Genomic DNA, 18,856 nt, shown 5'->3' with positions numbered 1-18,856 from the left:
GGTCAGAAATGCTGTCTGGGTGCCAGGGATTAGAGTAAAAAAACCTTAAAATCTACCTGGTGCTCTACTCTACTATGGCTGTGCTGACCCTCAAACCACAAGACAAAGTTCTTCCTGCTTTTTCTTCCCCTTTCCACAGGCAGAGGAGCCTCTCTCAGTGGCCACCACCACTGACCCATGGTGAGTTCTTCCAGGCCACCGTCAATGTTCCCTTAAAGCGCAAAGGCTCTTCAGTCAACTTTTGGTGAATGCTGTGAGGCCTGGGACTCACTTTCAGGGCAGTACGCTCCCCTCTGGCCCAGGGCAGGTCCAGAAATGCTGTCCCAGAGCCTGCTTGTTGCTCTGCCCCACTGTGACTGACCTGGTACCTAAGGTGCAAGACAGAGTCCTCTTTACTTTCCCCTCTGCTTTTCTCAAATATAAGGAGTCTTTCACTGTAGACACCACAGGTAGGAATGTGCTAGGTCTCACCTGAAACCGGCATAGCTCTGAGTCTCACCTAAGGCCCACAGCAAGTACAGCCTGGCTACTACTGCTGATTATTCGGGGCCCAATGACTCTTCAGTCAGAAGGTGATGAATCCTGCCAGAAATGGGTCTTTTCCTTCAAGGCAGAAGGTTCCTTTCTTGTCCAGGGTATGTCTAGAAAAGTCTGGAAGCTAGAGCTTAGAATGGGGGCCTCATGACTCTGCCTGGTGCCCTGTCCTGTTATGGCTGAGCTGGTTTCCAAGATGCAAGACCAAATCCTCTTTACCCTTCTCTCTCCTCAAGCAGAAGGAACAAGTCACTTGCTTTGCTGCAAGCTGTGATGCCTGGGGTTATTGAGGTGGGGTAACACAAGCCCTCTCTTAGCCACCCTGGGTGATGTCTCACTAGGTCATGTGCTGCCCTAGTCCACTGGCTCTAAGCCTAGCCAAGCACTAGGATCTGCTTAGGAAGAATTGCAGTCTTTGTGTCCTAGACTGCCTTTCAAGTTTACCTAGAACCCCAGAGCATGTTAGCCCACGGTGGCAAGGCTTGCTGAGAAACTCAAGTTCAGACTGCTGGAATGGGCAATTCCTTTCTGGCTAGGACTGATCCAAATGTTCCCTTCCTGGGTGGACAATGGCTGAGCCCAGCACAGGTTGGCTCCCTGCTGTGATGGGGTTGCACTGAATTCAATGCCAAGTCCCCCACTTGCTGTGCTTTCCCTCTCCCATGAGCACAGATTCTCTGTGGTACATAACCACTGCTGGAGAGTAGGGGAGGAGTGGTGTTGGTGATTCAAGACTGTCTTTCCTATCCTCTTGAGTGCCTCTTTCAGTGAGAGGAAGTTAAAACCAGGTACTGTGATTGCTTACCTGATTGTTAGTTCTTATGATGGTGCTTTTTTATGTGTAGGTAGTTGTTAAAATTTGGTGTACCTGCACAGGGGGATAATCGGTGGAGGCTTCTATTCAGCCATCTTGCTCCACCTCAGAACTGTTATATTTTCCTATTTGAGAATGAGGCTTCATGTTTGCATAAAGAAAAAATTTAAGTGTATAATTTTTACTTAAAGTAATTTCCATGTTGTATTTCCAGGTTAAAAAGTGAAACTGTAGGGTACTACAACCATGGATAATTCAGCAGTCCATGTTTACTAAATGTTTATTAAATGCTAGATATGTCACAGGCCATGTGCACAGTGCTGAGAGTACTGTGGTGAACATACAAGTCAAGGCCCAGCCCTCTGTCTGTCTCACGTATGAGATGTAAGTCCGTCTGTGACTCAGTCCAATGTGGTGGCTCCACTTTTCAACTCTGACCTCCGTTAGTCTTGCCACATGTTGCTGGAACCAGAACAGAGGCCCTGAGGCATTTAGGCAGATAACAGACAGTGTTCAGAGAAACGGGGAGGGAGAGCAGGCATTTGGCAGTCTATGTTAAGGAAAGCAAAACCTCCCTTGCAATACAATCAATAGACTTTAACATTAAAATAAACTTGGAGCAATTGCAAACATAGTGACAGAATTGCCTGCTTTGATACAAAGCAGTTGATGCGTCCCAGCTATAAAGGCACTGTATAAAGAGAATGTTGGGTTAGACCAACTGGAGAGGATCAGCAGAGCCAGAACAGTAGGGGGAAACCATCTGAAGACAGTTTTCCTATTCACGTTGATTAAATTCATCAATACCTGATAAGAGAAGACTGGACATTCATATCAGAACTCACTGTACACAAAAATAATTACAAATGGTTTTCCATATGTAATTATTCTCAAGTAAATCATAGAGTAATCTGTATATGTTCTCATTTCACAGTACAAACTGGATCGTTTTGTGTCCCTTTTTTGTCATTAAAAGCCATGTATTAAAGATCCACCAGGATGAGATCTTTGCAGGCAGGGACTATAATTTATCATGCTTACTGCTATATCCCCAGGACCTAGTACACGTCCTGTGCATAGACCATTGTTTGTGTTCTGGCTGCCTAGGCCTTTTGAGCACCCTTCTCTGTTTAGGAAATGTCTCACCTTATCAATACTACCTCTCTAAAGTAAAACCAGAAAACACATTTACCCAGCTTTCCTTGCGGCTAAAAGCATGCAGCCTAGGCTTCACCAACCAGATGCACCCACAAGACACTTCATTCAGAAGTGAACAACACAAGGAAGCAGGCTTTACCCGAAATCTATTTTTTTCTGGAAAGAGTGACAACTGAAGCATCAGGCTTTCTCCTCCAGGAAGCTGTCCCTGAACATTCCCCAGTCATCTCCAGATGGACTGGGTTAGATATCCTTTAGTTCTACTTTTTCATTGCACTTTCCCATTTGTATTATAACTATTAGCATATTTTATTACCTTCTAATCATCTGTAATAGTTAAGGCAATACTAGCTGCTCTAATCAACAAACCGAAAATATGTGGTGAATCAAACACAATAGAAGTTCCTTAAAGAACTAAAAGTAGATCTACCATTTGATCCAGCAATCCCACTCCTGGGTATCTACCCAGAGGGAGGTGTCATTATATGAAAAAGATACTTGCACACACATGTTTATACCAGCATAATTTGCAACTGCAAAAACATGGAACCAGCCCAAATGCCCATCAATGACTGGATAAAGAAAATGTGGTATATATATATACATCATGGAATACTACTCAGCCATAAAAAGGAACAAAATAATGGCATTCACAGCAACCTGGATGGAATTGGAGACCATTATTCTAAGTGAAGTAACTCAGGAATGGAAAACCAAACATCATATGTTCTCACTCATAAGTGGGAGCTAAGCTATGAGGACACAAAGGCATAAGAGTGACACAGTGGACTCTGGGGACTTGGGGGAAAGTGTGGGTGGGGGGTGAGGGATAAAAGACTACACATTGGGCACAGCGTACACTGCTCGGGTGATGGGTGCACCAAAATCTTAGAAATCACCGCTAAGTAACTTGTTCATGTAACCAGACACCACCTCTTCCCCCAGAATCTATGAAATAAAAAACATGTACAAAAAAAAAAGTTTCTTTTCTAATCACACTAGGTCAAAATAGGGTACTTAGCATGAGCAGACAGCTCTTCTACAAGTGATGGTTCTGGAATCCAGGCATCTTGCATCTACCTTGTGGCTCCACCATCTATCTGTACCACATGGCTTCCAAGGGTACCATTCCCACCTGAACCAGGCCAGAAGGCAAAGGGCATGGAGAATCACACACTGCGGGGCTTTATAAGCAAGGCCCAGCAGTGATACTTATCATTTCTGTTCATATTTTATTGCCTAGAACTCAACTTCATTGCTATCCCTAACTGGAAAATACCCCCTAGCTTCCTTTAGGTAAGAGTACATCCTCCTCTTCTCCGAGAAAACACGAAGTGGCGGATGACGCCGGTGCAGCGGGGGGGCGGGGAGGGGGAGAGGTCCCGGAGGCCCTGGTGGCCCTGGGATGGGGAACCGCGGTGGCTTCCGCAGAGGTTTCAGCAGAGGCATCCGGGGCCGGGGTCGCGGCTGTGAACGGGGCCCGGCCGAGGCCGCGGAGCTCGAGGAGGCAAGGCCGAGGATAAGGAGTGGATGCCCGTCACCGAGCTGGGCAGCTTGGTCAAGGACATGAAGATCAAGTCCCTGGAGGAGATCTACCTGTTCTCTCTGCCCATTAAGGAATCTGAGATCATTGACTTTTTCTCGGGGGCCTCTCTCAAAGACGAGGTTTTGAAGATTATGCCGGTGCAGAAGCAGACCCGTGCTGGCCAGCGCACCAGGTTCAAGGCGTTTGTTGCTATCGGGGACTACAATGGCCACGTTGGCCTGGGTGTTAAGTGCTCCAAGGAGGTGGCCACCGCCATCCGTGGGGCCATCATCCTGGCCAAACTCTCCATTGTCCCGGTGCGCAGAGGCTACTGGGGGAACAAGATCGGCAAGCCCCACGCCGTCCCTTGCAAGGTGACAGGCCGCTGCGGCTCTGTGCTGGTGCGCCTCATCCCTGCACCCAGGGGCACTGGCATCGTCTCAGCACCTGTGCCCAAGAAGCTGCTCATGATGGTTGGTATTGATGACTGCTACACCTCAGCCCGGGGCTGCACTGCCACCCTGGGCAACTTCGCCAAGGCCACCTTTGATGCCATCTCTAAGACCTACAGCTACCTGACCCCTGACCTCTGGAAGGAGACTGTGTTTACCAAGTCTCCCTATCAGGAATTCACTGACCACCTTGTCAAGACCCACACCAGTCTCTGTGCAGTGGACCCAGGCTCCAGCTGTGGCTACAACATAGGGTTTTTATACAAGAAAAATAAAGTGAATGAAGCCTGTTACAAAAAAAAAAAGAGTACATCAACAGTAGAAAGTCATGATACTGTCAGTCGCAGTGGCTCGCGCCTGTAATCCCAGCATTTTGGGAGACCAAAGCAGGAGGATTGCTTGAACCCAGGAGTTCGAGATCAGCCTAGGCAACGTAGTGTAGAAATGAGGTCTACAAAAAAAATTTTTTTTTAATGAGGCAGGAGGATCACTGGAGCCCAGGTGGTTGAGGCTACAATGAGCTGTGATCATGACACTGCACTCCCACCTGGGTGGCAGAACAAGACCCTGCCTCGGGAAGGGAAGGGGAGGGAAGGAGAGGGGAGGGGAGGGGAGGGGAGGGGGAGAAAGAAAGAAAAAGAGAAGGAAAGGAAGAAAGAAAGAGAGAGAGAAAGAAAGAAAAGAAAGAAAAGAGAGAGAGAGGGAGGGAGGGAGGAAGGAAAGAAAAGAGAAGAAAAAGACAGTCATGATAAAGTGCCATATCTTAACTTTCTGTCATTTTTCTTGCTTCCTTCTTCCTCAGTTTGGAGAAAGAATGACCAGTGCTAAGGCTAATATAATAGCCCTGTGCAAATCACAGATGTGACTCTGATCTGGATTCCCTTTACTTGGCTCTCCAGTGCTTTTTTTTTTTTGCTAAGCATTTCTGTTTAGGGGGCACATATTCACGGGATAGTTATTTTTGAATGCTTTGCCTGAAATTGCTTTTATCTCCAGACTCCCCATGTGTCAGTTTGAAAGGGAACACGCTTAGCATGCAGCCTGGGCACCACATGTGTTCCGAGATGCTGGCACATGGAAGGCTTAGGAGGTTCCAAATCATTGCCTATTGGCCACCCACAGGCTAATGAAGGAAATGTCTTTTCATTTTCTCTGCTTCTCTCGGGCTTAGGTGCCTTATCAGCAGCCAGGGAGAGCTGGGAATACGACTCTGGTGCCAGGGACCTCCAGAGCCCGGATGTGCAGAGCCAGTCAGCCCTCCAGAAGCTGCTCGAGTATGGCGGAAGCTCTTTGCATCAGCAGACTGCTCTCCACAAACTGCTCACGCAGTCCCCGCACGTTGGCAACTCTGTAGGAGGAAGCTATCTCGAGCTGGCCAACACGGTGAGTACTTTTTGGTTCATGGAACACGTATTTCGGCCTGTCTGTATTCCAATACAAATATTTTAATTTTGTGCTCCAGGGGACATATCGGGTATTGTCTTCTTTATTGCGGTAAATATTGTACCATTTTCAGCATTGCCAGTAATGTTTAGTATTCCAAAGTTGCCAGCACTTAGGGACTTTACTTCCGTTGAGACCAGAGTAGACTCCTAAAAGGTGTTTTAATTAAGGCTATAACTTGCACAAGTTTAATTACTAGAAGATGCACACAGCTCTTCCATAAGTAGACTACTTCTATGGTTCTAGACATTACAAATTAATAGTACATACTTGCTTCTGTTCCCTAATTTGGACTTTATTCATTTCAAAAACAAAAAGGAAAATGTTGCATTGAAGGTTTCTTGTTTCTGGTTATACTTTAAGAGTATTTTCTGTTGAAAACTGTGGGACAACTTATAATGTCATTGTGTGTAATTTACCTTCCTTTTTCCTTCAAGGTGAGTCACTACAAAGCGACCTTTGGGCAAAGAGCTATTGTCTTCTTTTGTAAGTCAGGGCTGCCAAACGAGTCGGGTGGCTGATGGCCTGGCCATTTTGGGTGACATGCAGACAGTACAAATAGAGATTGCTATCCAGTCACTGTGGGAAAGCTCTAAAAGCCTACCTGGCTTTTTGAAACTGAAGTTCGAATGGTAGACTAAGCATCTCAATAACTTTGACTTATGCATATTTACAGTCTGCTTTGATGTAGACCAGTGGTTTTCAGACTCTTTGTGTTTGAGGCACACTTTCTAATTCTTACACTTTTGGTGGGATGTTTGAAGGAACTAGCAATTGTAAATATGACAACAATAATTAAAATACAATCATCAGAAAAATCCCAGTTAAATGACATTCTACAAAATACGTAACCAAAACTCCTCAAAAGTGTCAAGGTTATCAAAAACAAGGAAAATCTGAGAAAGAGAAACTGTCCAGCTAAGAGAAGCCTAAGAAAATATGACAACTAAAATGTAATGCATACCCTCAATGGGATCCTGGACCAGAAAAAAAGGACATTAGAGTAAAACACATATGCAAACACACACACACACACACACACACACACACACACACACACACACACGCGAAGCCTAAAGTATGGACCTTAGTTGATAATAGTGTATCAACATCCATTCATTAATTGTGACTAATAGACTAATATACCATAATAATGTAAGATGTTAATAAGTAGGAAAAATTATTTGTGGGGTATATAATTACTCTCTCTCCTATCTTTGCAAATTTTGTCTAAAACTTTTTTTTTTTTTTTCGAGACGGAGTTTTGCTCTTGTTGCCCGGGCTGGAGTGCAATGGCGCGATCTTGGCTCACTGCAACCTCTGTCTCCAGGGTTCAAGCAATTCTCCTGTCTCAGCCTCCCAAGCAGTTGGGATTACAGATACCCGCCACCATGCCTGGCTAATTTTTGTATTTATTTACTTTTTTTTAGTAGTGACAGGGTTTCACCATATTGGCCAGGCTGGTCTCGAACTCCTGACCTCAAGTGATCCACCCGCCTTAGCCTAAAACTATTATAAAATAAAAAATATATTAAAAACATATAAACATGCACAATCACTGCTAGGGTATGATAATGTCTCATAAAAATCTGTAAAAACATTCATAGTTATTGCACTGCTTGTTACTTGGCCACACTTCAAGGACATTCTTGCACAGTTTGAGTAGAACTCTAACTATCCTAATCTTGCCCTCCTATGTGCTCAGGAGATTAGGCAATTATCAGTGAATATGTCATCTTTCTCTGGCATAGGCCTGGACTTAGGCTGTGCCTGCTTCAAATAATTTGCAGCAAGTTGAACCCTCCTCTGTACTACATCAGCTCAGCCTTTTCTCAAGACAGACATTGCCATGACAGGATGGTTATAGCAGAAATCAGTGTTACACAGAGATCAAAATTTGATGGTACCTTCTCTGGAGGGTTCCAGGTTCATGGCCCACCAGTTTGCTGCAGCAAACCTACTATTGAAAACTGTGGGAGTTGGCTGTTTCCTGTCTCTGTGTAACTCTGTGGTTCCCAGCTTCTCCAGTAACCTCCTGGACTGATTTCTAAGTTCTGTCTCTCCTAATTGGAGGCCAGCTCAGTCTTTGGGGTTCCCATAGCCAGGTTCTCTGAGTTGGCTCTTCAGGGGAGTCAAGGCACAGAGAACTCTCACATATCCAACAGTCATATACATACCCTCTTCTTACTTTACTGGTTAAGCTTTAGAAATGAGGAAACACTGCCTAACATTTCCTCTGCATACTCACTTAAGGCAATCCCTTGGCAAGAACTGAACCATAAATGCAAATACAGGCACTGAAGTCCTATGACTGTGATTACACTATTTATTTCCTTACCAAATGGAAAAGTAAAACTTTAAAAATACCATTTGAATTTATAGACCCATTATTAATGCCCTTGGACACTGTGGTAGAGTACATTTTGGGCCTCAGTTCTTCATCCTCTCCTGTGTCTTCACCATTTATCATGCAACCCTAGAGTCCTTCTATCAGACATGTGAGAGTGAAATATGATGGTTGTTTTAACCATTGCATTTGCGGTGGTTTGTTTCATAGCCATAGTGACTCAGGGTCTTCTCAGGTGGGTCTGTAGAGCCTGATTTGAGAAATACCCTTCCCAGGTGGACAAAGAAAGCAAATAGTCTCTCTAAACTGCATATTTGGGCAATCCCTTTATTTATATAATCACATTAAAAGTAATTTATGTCCCTTCTAAGGAAAAATCTTGAACTAATAAAATTAAGTTTTATTTTTTTTTCTTTTAAATAGCTACTAAGAGCAAAAGGCATTTTATCGGTGTCTAGTTAGGAGACAGAAAGCACACAGTAATTCACACAGGGAAAGTTGAATATAAATGATTATTAACTAGTAGCAGAGGATTACCTACTAAGGGTAAAGAAAACCATAATGAACACAGGAATAGTATATACAAAGAATAGCCACTACCCCTAAGGCTGTTGCCAAGGAAGGAATGTCAAAGAAGGAACAAATTTGGAAGAGGGCCCTCCCCTCACCCAGGGCTGATTCTGACCCCTTTGAAAGGAAGTCTGCAGCCCACTGACTTGCAGAGAATTTCCCTGAGATGTTGCAGGCCAGGGCTGGCAAGCAGGAAACCAAACTTCTGAACCTTTGGTCCAGCCTCCTGGGGCATCTGCAAGACTCATCAGGTATCACTGAGTTGTCCACTGAGATGCCAGAGGGATTCACTGGGAAGCTGCCTGCTGGAGTGGTGTCAAACCCACTGAAAAGTCCCCCAAATAGTGCCACTAAAACTTAATAGGGTGAGTCACTAGATGTCCTATGCTGCGGGCCCCTACCCACCACAAGAGCTAGCAAAGAGCACAGCAGATTCAAGCCACAGGAGTCAAGCTGAGTGTCCTCCAGTGTCTCTCCAGCACCCTCTATTGACAAAGGAGAAATGTTTACGTGGTCCAGCTCCAAGACCACAAAACAGGACAAAGAAAGCTGGATTTGGAGATGAGAAGCAACAAATGATAACTAGGCAAAGACATTTTTAGCATTGAGGATTTCCTGGGAGATTCCTACATAAGCTTTTTACCTTTCTAAGCATCTCTTCCTTTTCTTGTACCACCAATCACCATTCTACCTAAGACAGTGGATACCATGAGGCTTAACATACTGTTCACAATGCAAAGGCAACAAGACAGTGTTGTACACAGATACTTACAGCAGCCATGGTTTTATCGAAGAAGCAAAATGGCCACACATTATACAGAATAAGAGATTTATTATCGTAAGGGCTAGACCTTACTCAAATGTGAGAGCTGGTGATACAATCTATGAAGACTATTGGTTCTGTATCTAGTGTTGAGCTTGAAGTTACTATAGGTTTATCAGATCAGCTGTTAAGAGGGAAAGCTGGATGTATAGGGGAGTAGGGACAAACCAGAACTCATGAAGACCAATGGGACCATTGAGGACAAACTGGAAACCTCTTCTGTGTCTTACTATGTCCAACCTTGATGCTGTGGGGGACCTGCAGCAGAAACTGGCACTCTGTCTCCTGCAGTGTGTCTCCTGCACACACACTTGGCCCAGGACTCAGAGAAGCTGAAGGAAGAGATTTAGTGAATTAAAATTACTGCAAGCCTGGTACACCAAGTAGTTAAGCAGCAGATTAGCAATAATGTGTGCAAGTGGACAAGGTGCATAGTGCCTGCTATGGTTTGTTTTCCCCTCCAAAATTCATGTGGGAATTTAGTTGCCGTTATAACAGTATTAAGAGATGGGACAATTAAGAGGTGATTAGGCCATGATGGCTCCACCCCCATGGGTGGGGTTAGTGCCATTTTAAAAGGACCAGTTCCATTCTCTCTCTCTCTCTCTCTGTTTCCCACTACGTCTCTCTCTGTCTCTTTTTCTCTCACCTTCTTCTTGCCCTTGCACTCTTTCACCATGTGATAACACAATAAGAAGTCACCTGACAGATGCCAGCGCCTTGATATTGGGCTTCCCAGCCTCCAGAACTATAAGCCAATAAATTTCTATTCATTATAAATTACCTGGTTTCAGATATTCTGTGATAGCAGCACAAAACAGACTAAGACAGTACCCTGCACCAAGTTTCAGAGCATAAAAAGTATGACTTCTTTACATCTTCCTTCTGGATTTCACACAGAATGTCTCTCATGGCCATACAGAACCATACAGGAAAGAGAACTCTGGGGAATATGGTTCCAGCTTAGCTGAATTTAGTACCAAGTCACCACAAAGCAGCAGCAAAACTCAGTGTAATGTAAGCCCATAAAACTATGGGTAAAGCAATATGAGATATTTTAAGAGTTTGGTAAAGAAGGGATGCAGTGGGAAAGATATATTGCCTGTCTCCTGATAGATATTTTTCTACCAAGATTTGTATTACCAGGAAAGAATGCTAGTATAAATTATAATGTTATGGATTCTGAGTAGTAACATATGTAAGCATTCTAAAACATAAAACATAACAGAAGTTTCATTTTCTAGATACAGCAGGATTAAATTCCTGAATGAAATAGCAATGTCTAGATAAATTCTGTCAGCTATACTACTTGGTTTTTAAAGTATTAATTATAGGCTTTATTTTTCATTAATAAAAGTATTAATTGATGTACATTAAAATTATACTAGAAAAGAAGCCATATGGACAATAGAAAGTTGATGAAAAGTAGAAGTAATCATTTGTCTCTGTCTTCCCTCATTTAAAAGGTCTTTACTAACTTTTTAAAATGTATTCTTGAATTGCTTTTAATATAGGGAACTTTTCATTTCTCCTTCTGCAATCTTAACACACTACAATCATTATAGTACTTACCAAATTTGGGGATACCAAACTTTGATCTAGAGGATGTGTCCTAGCTTCATGGTTAAAGCAAGGCTGATTGTTCTATGAGCACCCTCTTCTGGGCACTGTTCAGAGTCAAAGAACAAAAAATTCTTCAGCATAGGGCATGCTTGTCACCCTTTAGATTTTCGGGGAATTAAGATAGGACAAATAAAATATTGGAATTTTGAGAAAAGGGCTAAGGAATGGCCTAGAGTATAGGGTTGATTTTTTAAAAATTCAGAACGTTGGCTGGGCACGGTGGCTCACACCTGTAATGCTAGCACTTTGGGAGGCTGAGGCAGGCGGATCACTTAAGGTCAGGAGTTCAAGACCAGCCTGGCCAACATGGTGAAACCACATCTCTACTAAAAATACGAAAATTAGCTGGGCATGGTGGCACGTGCCTGTAATCCCAGCTACTTAGGAGGATGAGACCAGAGAATTGCTTGAACGCGGGAGGTGGAGGTTGCAGTGAGCTGAGATCACGCCACTGCACTCCAGCCTGGGTGACAGAGCGAGACTCCATCTTAAAAAAAAAAAAATCGGAAATCAGAACCTTGAATTGTTACTTGCAAGTGATTGAGACTGATTTTTTAAAAATATGTATTGTAAATATATATGTAATACAGTTGGGCATGATGGCTCACGCCTGTAATCCCAACACTTTGGGAGGCCAAGGTGGGCAAATCACTTGAACCCAGGAGTCTGACCAGCCTGGGCAACATGGTGAAACCATGTCTCTACAACACAAATATTAGCTGGGTGTGGTTGCACATACCTGTGTCCCCGCTACTTGGGAGGCTGAAGTGGGAGGATCGCTTGAGCTCAGGAGGTGAAAGTTACAGTGAACCAAGATCACGCCACTGCACTCCAGCCTGGGCAACAGAACTAGACCCTATCTAAAAAAAAAGTGTATATAATACATATTTAATATGTGCAAATATTCTAAAACATAAAACATAACAGAAGTTTCACTTTCTAGATACAGCAGAGATAAATTTCTGAATGAAATAACAATGTCTAGATAGATTCTGTCAGCTATACTACTTGGTTTTTAAAGTATTAGCTTTATTTTTATTAATAAAAGTATTAATTGATGTACACTAAAATAAATTATACTATAAAAGAAGTCATGTGCATAACAGAAAGTTGATGAAAAGTAAAAGTAATCATTTGTCTCCCTGTCTTCCCTCATTTATAGATATATAAATTTATAATATATTTATATAAATATATAAATACATGTATATATGAATACATGTATACATAGATGTATGTATATATACATATACATATATAAATACATATATAAATATATATGAAGCAAAGACATTTTGGTTTTGTGCTATTAGTTATTTAACATACCAGCTGTCTGTGGGGAAGTGCACTGTTTCATGAGTTTTTCTGTAACATTTGAAATGATGAAGTTGTAAACACAGTCAGACTCATTTCTATGCAGATGAAGATGGTAATGTCTGTATTCTGCACCCTGCTGCTCAAGGCTGTCTTCTTTTCCTTTGGATGACTTGGCTTCAACTTTGCCCGTTTTAAGATTTAATTTTGTGTTTAATGCTTTTTTGCAAAAGTAATTTACATTTTTAAAGGAGAAAAAAAGTCATGAGTTTTGAAAATAAAATCATGCAAATTAAAAAACTGACATAGCAAGTTTTGCTCCTCTGTGTATCCAACAGTCAAAAACTCCAAGCAGCCTTTTTACTTTAGGCTGGTTTAACATCTGTGAATTGGAAATCGAATTAAAACTGTGTATTATCATGCTCATTTGCTATATGATCAGAATTATTAATACAGTCATTATTAACTGAACCTTGATACAACACTATTGGTTACTTTGGAGAATACTGCATATCCACATGTTTCAGCCAATACAGAAACATCTTTAAAAGGTGTGGGAATAAGAGTTGTTGTAGTTGTAGTGAGAGAGACAGAGGTCTTCTTTTTGGTTTAACCACTTGATCAACGTCTTGTGTTTCACGTTAGTTTTTGGTTTGTTTCCCCCTTTCTTCATTTCAACCTAAAGTACCGAGGAGTTTTTCTGTTTGTTTTTACACTTTTCAGTTCCCACAGTCCTTATTATTCTCCCTCTTATTAGATCTGCTACCTTGATGTTTTAGGGTCAAGGGATTTGAAAATTCTTAAGAAGAATTTTCAGAAATTTTGAAATAAAGCAAAAAGATTACTGGGTGCTCTTTCAAACTCCTATCAGATCCTCTAAGAATCAGCTGATACTTCAGGAGATGTAGCTTTCTTTGGCTATTTGCTATTAATTGAAGTCTAGAATCTGTAGAATTTGGATGTTAATTTGTAGAAGATTGGTAAGTTACTGATAACTTTTGTCTGGTAGAGATACAAACTACTTTTGCCCAGCAGGGAAGGTAACCTCAAATGTTATATTTTATTTGCCCTAGTAAAATGGCAACCATTTTGTTACTAGCTTTGCAGTCCTATGCCAGCATTATTTTTTTCTGCTGAATTTATATTTACCAGTTTCTTCTATTCTTTCTTTTTTTTTTTGAGACAGGTGCTCATTCTGTCACCCAGGCTGGAATGCACTAGCTTACTGCAGTCTTGACCTCTTGGGCTCAAGCAGTCTTCCCACCTCAGAGTCCCAAAGTGCTGGGATTATAGGCGTAAGTCACTGTGCCTGGCCTCTTCTATCCTTCTTTGAATCAGCTTTATTATCCTGCCAGTTTCCTCAAGGAATTAAGTAAATCTTAGGAAAATACTTATTTATAGCCAGGGATGGTGGCACATACCTCTAGTTCCAACTACTTGGGCAGCTGAGGTGGGAGGATTGCTTGAGGCCAGAAGTTCGAGGTTGCAGTGTGCTATGATCATGCCTGCACCCTAGCCTGGGCAACATAGCAAGCCATTGTCTCAAAAAATAAAGAAAACATCAAAAAAGAAAGTTACTTACAAGTGGCTACATTTAGGGTAGTGTTTGGAAATAGAAACTAAAAAAATTCTAAAGAAATGAGATCTTTCAAGGAGATTTCCAGGTATTTACTGATCACTTTTTTATAGTCTAAGAGCTGTCTCAAGATGATGATGTTGTCGTCAGGAGTTCTCAAGGTGGTATTGTCATTAAAAATTATGCTGAATAATCTTGTATGTAGAATTCACTTAGAAATACCAGATCATAGCCAGAGGCAGCGGCTCACACTTGTGATGGAGGCTGAGGTGGGCAGATCACCTGAGGTCAGGAGTTCAAGACCAGCCTGGTCAACATGGTGAAACCCCATCTCTACTAATAATACAAAAATTAGTCGGGTGTGGTGGCAGGTGCCTATACGCCAAGCTACTCGGGAAGCTGAGGCAAGAGAATCACTTCAACCCAGGAGGCAGAGGTTGCAGTGAACCAAGATGGCACCACTGTAATCCAGCCTAGGCAACAGAGCGAAGCTCTGTCTCAAAAAAGCAAAACAAAACAAAACAACAAAAACCCAAAACAAAAACAAGAACAAAAAAAACAGATCACGAAAAAGTAATAATTTCTACCTACAGAGAGAAGGGTCCTCAAAAAACTTCAGTCTAACCTTTTTATTTTAAAAACAGGGACATGGAGGCGCAGATCAAAATATCCACCTAAGGACACACAAAAGTTGTAGAACCAAGACTGTAGGGTAGATTTCCTGACACTCACTACTAACACTACTACACCCCTGTCCTGATCTAGAAGATGTCCCTGGTTATTGGCAAGAGAAGGAAAGCTGCTGAGAGAAAGAGCTACTTCAGATCTTTGCTAGTGGACTCTGAGTCACTCCTCTGCTCTGTTCAGTGGTACTGGGTTATTTTTCTGATGTCTTCTAATCCAAAGAGCGAATATTCAGCCAGAACACCACAGTACAGATGGTTGAAATATTGACATGCTTTTGTCCCAGGTCCCCTACTCTCTTGGCTAACCAGTCCTTCTACCAGGAACCCAGAACCTCTCCACAGTTCGGCATCTAAGGGGTTAATGCTGGCCCTGCAAAGGGAAGAGGCAGAATTCCTGCCAGCTGGCATCATCCGGGCATCTGTTCTGGTTGGCTAGTGCCTATGCCAAACTAGTTGTGAAATACCTTTAATATTTCTTCTGCCCTTTGGCAATCTGTTGGACTGAAACAAGGAATCCATGTGTAGGACCTGAAGAAAGTGTTGGCACCAACAGATAGTGAGGTGGTAGGAAGCCGTCATATCACTCTCTTAATAATTGACAGTATTTTTAAAAATGGTTCTATTGGATAGTTCAACAGAGGTTCATTTTTATTCTGTTTCCTACTATCTTTCAGGTAAAGAGCCCTGATAAAGGGATTTAGAAAAATTGTAAGTACACTAGAGGGCAGTGGTCCCGTATCTAGACACCTGGCAATTACCACTTCCTTTGCATTTCTTTGCCTTTCCTTTTGTGTAGGGGAGGGGAAGAGGAGTTTTTGTCACATAATACAAATTACCATTTATGTCTGAGGTATTTTATAAAAACAGAGTAGCTGCTTGGCAGCACCCTGTCTATCATTTCTTGTAGTTTCTTTTCCATCCTTCTCCAATGACTTATCTCAGCATTAACATCTTAATGACTTTTTGCTTTTTTGAAGAAAAGGCAAAGGAGGGATAGGGAACGTACATTCCTACTTTGGGGTGGTAAGGTTTTCTATCTTTGCATCTTTGTATTTGAAAATAAAATCATGAATTAAGAATGAGGAAGAACAAAGGTACGGGAATGTATTCTTGTATTTTGTGTGTGCAGAGGTGTTAAAAGAAAAAGTTTAGACAAATTAAATTTCACAGGGTTTAACTGAGCAAAGAATGATTCAGGAATCACTCAGCTCTCAGAACCAGAAGCGGTTCAGAGAGCTCTGCTCCACTACATGGGCAGGCAGCATTTATGGACAGAGGACAAAAGTCAGGTACAGAAACTTGACCGATTACAGCTTAGCATTTGCCTTATTTGAATATGGTCTGATCAGTTGGCTGCCTGTGATTGACTGAGACTCAGCTATTTGTTACAAAACTATGCTCCTAAGTTAGGCTTTCAGTTAGTTTATGTACTAAGTTAGACTGCAATTAATTATATGAGGACTCAACTGTCCTTATGTAATTCAGGCCAAATTTAGTTTGACAGAGGCAAAGGTCACTTAGATGACTCTGCACTGCTGCCCCCTTCTTCATGATCACCAAGGACAATCATGTTTTAGCTCCCTCAGTTTTCCCTCTCCTGCCCCTCTCCTAAGTAGAAGGGAGCCCTGCTTTCTGGAGGGGAGACTAAGCTGATCTGTATACACTAAAGGGATGGACTGGAGGTGAGTGGATGGGGTAGGGAGGAAAGAAGTTCCATTGCAGTTGGATAGTATAATGGATTTCAAGAGGAGAAAGCAAAGGGACGTTAAAAAATATGTCAATAGATTATTGATGAGTGTGCCTTTGATGAAATATGATACCTTAAATAAAGAATTGTATCTATTATTAATTGCTTTTGGTTGTTGGACTGTTTCTTTGAAAGAGATAATCCTCTGAAACTAGTTTGTATGGGTTCCTGGATTTATAAAAGTTATATGTAGAATGAACTTGCAGACACTGGCATTTTCATTTGTGAGATCTATAGCAGTTGTGTTTATATATGTGTGTGTATACGTATATATGCATGTGTGTATACATATATGTATATATGTATGTGTGTATATGTATGTGTGCATATATGTTTCTCTGTGTGTGTGTGTGTGTGTGTGTATGTGTGTGTGTGTAGTTTAGTCACCATGTTTACTCTTAGGCCCAGGTGGGAGATAAGATGGTCTTCTTCCAATTCACCCAACTAGAGGCCTGGGTGGGAGGAAGAACACCTGGACCCTCATAGCAACATGTCCTCTGCAACAAAGGGACAGGGACTCCTTCTGCATTTCTCTTGGTGTTGCTAATATTCATTGGGGATTTACCATACACGGCATATTGTGGCACTTGCTTTGCGTAGATTATCTTGCTTAATCCTCACAACTTTATGCTGTATATATAGATATAGGTATGATCCCCCATTTACCCGTGAGAAATTTGAGGATTACAGAGGTTGCCTGGGATGAAACAGTGAACATGTAGCAGGCTGAGATGTGAACCCAGGTTTGTTTGACTCCACAGCTTGAGTGTGTAGCTACTCATTTATGTGCCCCAAGGGAAGGAGGGATGCTGCAGGCAGTGTCATTGGGAAATCATTTGTTCTTCCTACCCATTCTATGGGGTGCAGCGCTGTCTCACGCATCTGAACTGGACGTAGGGTCCCGATCTTATTCCTCTATTGAATAGAAATGATGCCCTGACTGTTTTGGGGATAGCCTGGGACATAAACACACATGCACACACACTGACTGGATTTTCATTTCTCTGATTTTGTATGAGACATTGTTACTGGAGAGTAATTAAAACCCCTGGTGAATTTATGCTGGGGCCTCCTGACATGATTGTGCAGTTATTTATCCTTAGACAACAGGGAGGATTAGCATTAAATGCTGAGAGAAATGCATCTGCCACGTTGATGCAGTTAGAGGCATCTATCAAAGATGCATTTGGAACCCAGAGGCCTCATTCTAATTGCTGAGAATGCTGGAGGCTGTTTTCAGCTAGACTTAAAAGTGAAGAGAAAAACCTTTAGTAGTGAGAGAGGTGGAGCCCACATTAACTTCTCAGTATATTCTTCTGAGGCAGAGGGATCTCTTCCCTAGCCCTGTCCTCCTTGTATCTTTTAGGTAATCGTCCCTGCTATGGATCAGGGCAAAACCTTTCCCTAGAGACAGAAGCAGGCAGAAGGAATTAATGTGTTCCTATCATTATTCCTACGAATAACTGGTCACATTTGCTAAGTGTTTAGTACATGTAGGATATTGGTAGAAGCGCTTTGCCGGCATCATCTCATTTAATTCTCAGATGGCCAGTCCCTCTTCAAACCTAACCCTCTCCACCGCTTCCTTCCTAATCTAACACTTATTGTGCCATTTGTTTCTCTTAGGGGAGAGGTAAGTCGTATTTATAAGACTGGCATTTACATTAGCTCAAGAAGTGAATGTTGCCAGGTACGAAGGGAAAAGGATTAGCAGATCTATGAATTATGGTGTCAATTATACTTGTATTGAGAAGAATAATCGTTTGTTAGTTGTTAGATCTTATTCCATGTTTATATATGTCAGGTTTATTTTTCATACTGAGGAATAATACTATTAGGTATTCCTAATGTTTTTCCTAAATATTCCTAATATTTTTCATACTGAGGTGTAATAATATTAGGTTGGTGCAAAAGTAATTGTGCTTTTTGCCATTACTTTTAATGGCAAAAACTGCGATTACTTTGTACCAACCTAATAATTATTATTTCAAAAACCCAAATGTCAGCTACTCTTTGTCCTTCAGGTTTTGTTTCTGTTCATTTCAGCTCTGTTTTCTCCTCATTGCAACCCAGACTTGGAACTTAGTGATGAATCTATGATTGCAAAAGAATTCGTGGGCAATATCTTAGTAAGGAATGAGTACATAGAGGATGATACATATATATATATAAATATATATATATATATTTTTTTTTTGGAGACTGAGTCTCACTCTGTCACTAGTCTGGAGTGCAGTAGCACGA

The 18,856-nt window shown here is 41.9% G+C and overlaps 1 protein-coding gene across 1 annotated transcript in view; it reads left to right on the top strand.

Annotated features, from left to right (window-relative positions):
* The window catches only part of MCC (mutated in colorectal cancers), a 495,753-nt gene that overhangs the window by 161,710 nt on the left and 315,187 nt on the right, over positions 1 to 18,856 (top strand). The window contains exon 3 of the mRNA XM_011966089.1: positions 5,655 to 5,866. Coding sequence (XP_011821479.1) covers positions 5,655 to 5,866 — 212 coding nt within the window. The remainder of the gene's footprint in view (positions 1 to 5,654; positions 5,867 to 18,856) is intronic.

Source organism: Mandrillus leucophaeus, unplaced genomic scaffold (assembly GCF_000951045.1).
Source record: "Mandrillus leucophaeus isolate KB7577 unplaced genomic scaffold, Mleu.le_1.0 Scaffold740, whole genome shotgun sequence".
NCBI classification, from domain to species: Eukaryota; Metazoa; Chordata; class Mammalia; order Primates; family Cercopithecidae; genus Mandrillus; species Mandrillus leucophaeus.
The sequence above is the reverse complement of the archived record's forward strand: the minus strand, read 5'-3'. Positions and strand labels throughout refer to the sequence as shown.